Raw genomic sequence first — 2,948 nt, 5'->3', positions numbered from 1 at the left:
ATAACAGCCCTGGATGTCCTGGAACTCGCTCTTGTAGAGCAGGCTGTCCTCAAACTCACACAGAGATCTGCCTGTCTCTGCCTCCCGAGTGCTGGGATTAATGGCATGCGCCACCACCACTCAGTCTACTTGCTAGGTTTTTCAATCTCCTTGTGACTGTACTCCAGAGCAGAGGGGGCAGGGGAGACAGGTGCTGCCCAGCGCCTGGGGAGCAGATGGGAGGTGTACTGTAGGGAGACAGGTGCTGCCCAGCGCCTGGGGAACAGGCAGGAGGTGTACTGTAAGCCTCACCTTCTGCAGGTCTGTGTGCAGCTGCTTCAGCATCACCTCCAGTTGGTACACCTTGCCTGTCAGGTCCAGGGGTGGCTCCTCACTGGAGAGACAAGGGATTGGGTCAGTTCTGCGGCCTGCCAGCCTCTGAGGACAGTTCTTCCTCACAGCTGGGAGACTTGAGGTACAGGCTCTCTAGTCTCTGGTGAGTCCTCACTTTCTGAAAGCCCAGCGGCTGCAAGGCACAGAGGAGCAGCTCTGTGGGGAAGCTAGAGGCAGCCCCTTCCTGCCCTTGGGCCCAGGCTATCTGTGGATGTAGGTTGAGGAAGCACTAGGCCAGGTTAGGGCTGGGTGGAGGCTGCCCTGAAATATGCATCTCCCCCCAAGAAGGGGTGTGTAACTTTAGGAAGAACCTGCGCTGTGTACTCATGAGACACAAAAAACTCTCTTGAGCTGTTGTCCAGTTAGCAGTGCAGACTGAGCACAGCCCAAGCCCAGAAAGTCCACACAAGCCAATGGACAACAGCACCATCAATGGCAACAGAACCTAGCTTACTCTGCTCTAGTGTGGTCGGTCTACAGAAGCCAGCCCTCTGTGGCCTGTAGTAGTATCACATGATGCCCAGGCTGAGGCAGGGGACGCTGTCCACCAAGTGCAGGGGCTGGGACCTGCTGCCTGGGATCTAGCTGGGAGGAATCTCCCAGCCCCAGGTCAGTCTGGCATTTTGGAAGCAGGTGGTACTTCCCTGCACAGAGCTGAGGCTACAGATGCTTAGGGCTCTTATCCTTAGAGGGGTTTGGCAGAAGGGCTGCAGAGGTGAGGCTGCTGGGTCTTTCTGGCTCTCCTCCCCCCCGCCCCCGGTCCTCATCTTAGGGAGCTGCGGGTACACAGGTCCCTAGAGTCTCTTGAACTGTAGCATCTATTCTCTGTAACTACAGAGGTCCATGTTTTTCATGACCGTCAAGGTCTACGACCAACTAGGGTGTAAAGAAAAGCATGTATCAATGTTTTCTCAGAAAAGGCTTCCAGGAACCACTAAGTGCTGGGCAGGCCTGTGGCAAGCAGAACCTTGTGGGCAGCTGGCGCAGATACTGCGAGTGCCCTGTTGAGTCCCCTGTGGGCAGCATGGTCCTTAAGGCTTTCTCTGCCAGCCCTTCACTCTCTGCTGAGCGTGAGCACTCAGATTCATTGCATTCAACTGGAGGAGCCGGGGTGAGATGACGAAGTGGACCCCGTCTCCTTGTCCTCCCTCTCGCACAGCCTCCTGAGGGTGCAGCTGCACCTTAGCATCCATGGATGGTCTGTGCATGCCCAGCAGTGCAGAGGGTGAAATGAGATGTCCAGGCTCAGTCTGCATCACTGCTGATCCACCAAGGAGGGGAACAAGCAACAGACAGATGGAGATGGGAGGCAGAGAGCTTGGGGGCGCTGCGGAAAGTTTGGGAGCATGGCTCAAAGCTGAAGTGTGATGGAGCTGCTGTCCTGGGTTGGGCAGAGTCTGCCTGGCCACTGCTGATCCCCAGGGCATGGCTGGTATAACAACTCTAGCCATTAGGCAAGGGACAAAGGGACCTCCTGCCCTCGGAGCAAAGGGGTGGCCTGCAGCACCCTGGGGTGATGAACCCCAGTGTTTGCACAGAAACTCACCTCAAGGTGGGGGTGGTCCTAGGAGTCTGTGGGCTCCGCTCCAAGCTCAGGTGGCTGTGGACTGGACTGTGTGCGGGAGGGATGTCTGGGCTCAGGGCTGGGTCATTGAGAGAGAAGAGCGAGACAGCTCTTTGCACTGCCAGGGAACGAGAGAGAAGGGGGAGAGAGAAAGGGATTGAGTTCTTCCGGGTGAGGCGGGCAGCCTCAGGTTCTCCTTGACTGACACTGCCTCCTACAAACCCCAGTCTCCACCCATTTCCCGCCTGCTGACCCCTCTCTGAGGCACCGTCTCATTTTGTAGCCAGGCTGGCCTTGAGCTCAATGAGTGATTCTCCCCTCTAAGACTGTTGGATGCTTGGATTTCAGGCATGAACCACCATGTCTGGCTTTTCTTTTTGGAGTCAGGGTGTCACTCTGTAGCTCAGGTTGGCCTTAAACCCTCCCTTCTCAGCCTTCTGAGTGCTGTAATTATAGATATGTGCCACCAAGCCCAAGTTCCTAAAATTATGCTTTTTTAAAAATTTATTTATTTTATCTTACATACATTGGCGTTTTACCTGTATGTATCCATCTGTATGAGGGAACAGAAGTTACAGACAGCTGTGGGCTGCCATGTGATCCGTACTGGGAACTGAACCAGGGTCCTCTGCTACGCCAGCTCCGCAGCCCCCATTTGTATTGTTTTAATGATGTCTTTCTTTCATTTCTTTTTGTTTTTTTAATTTTAGGTTTTATTTTATTTTTGGGTTTTCGAGATAGAATTTCTCTGTTTTAACATCCCTGGCTGTCCTGGAACTCCCTCAGTAGACCAGGCTGGCCTTGAACTCATAGAGATCCACCTGCCTCTGCCTCCAGAGTGCTGGGATTAAAGATTAAAGGTGTGTGTCACCACACCCAACCTTTTCTTTCCTTTTTTTAAAAAATATTTATTTACTTATTATGTATACAATATTCTGTCTGTGTGTATGTCTGCAGGCCAGAAGAGGGCACCAGACCTCATTCCAGATGGTTGTGAGCCACCATGTGGTTG

At 53.4% G+C, this 2,948-nt stretch overlaps 1 protein-coding gene across 1 annotated transcript in view; it reads right to left on the bottom strand.

Moving 5' to 3' along the window:
- Sipa1l3 (signal induced proliferation associated 1 like 3) overlaps window positions 1–2,948 on the bottom strand; it is a 206,510-nt gene that overhangs the window by 3,582 nt on the left and 199,980 nt on the right. The window contains exons 20-21 of the mRNA XM_005361278.3: window positions 1,919–2,054; window positions 292–373 (exon numbers count right to left, since the gene is read on the bottom strand). Of these exons, the coding sequence (XP_005361335.1) occupies window positions 292–373; window positions 1,919–2,054 (218 nt within the window). The remainder of the gene's footprint in view (window positions 1–291; window positions 374–1,918; window positions 2,055–2,948) is intronic.

Source organism: Microtus ochrogaster, linkage group LG4 (assembly GCF_000317375.1).
Source record: "Microtus ochrogaster isolate Prairie Vole_2 linkage group LG4, MicOch1.0, whole genome shotgun sequence".
Classification (NCBI taxonomy): Eukaryota; Metazoa; Chordata; class Mammalia; order Rodentia; family Cricetidae; genus Microtus; species Microtus ochrogaster.
The sequence above is the reverse complement of the archived record's forward strand: the minus strand, read 5'-3'. Positions and strand labels throughout refer to the sequence as shown.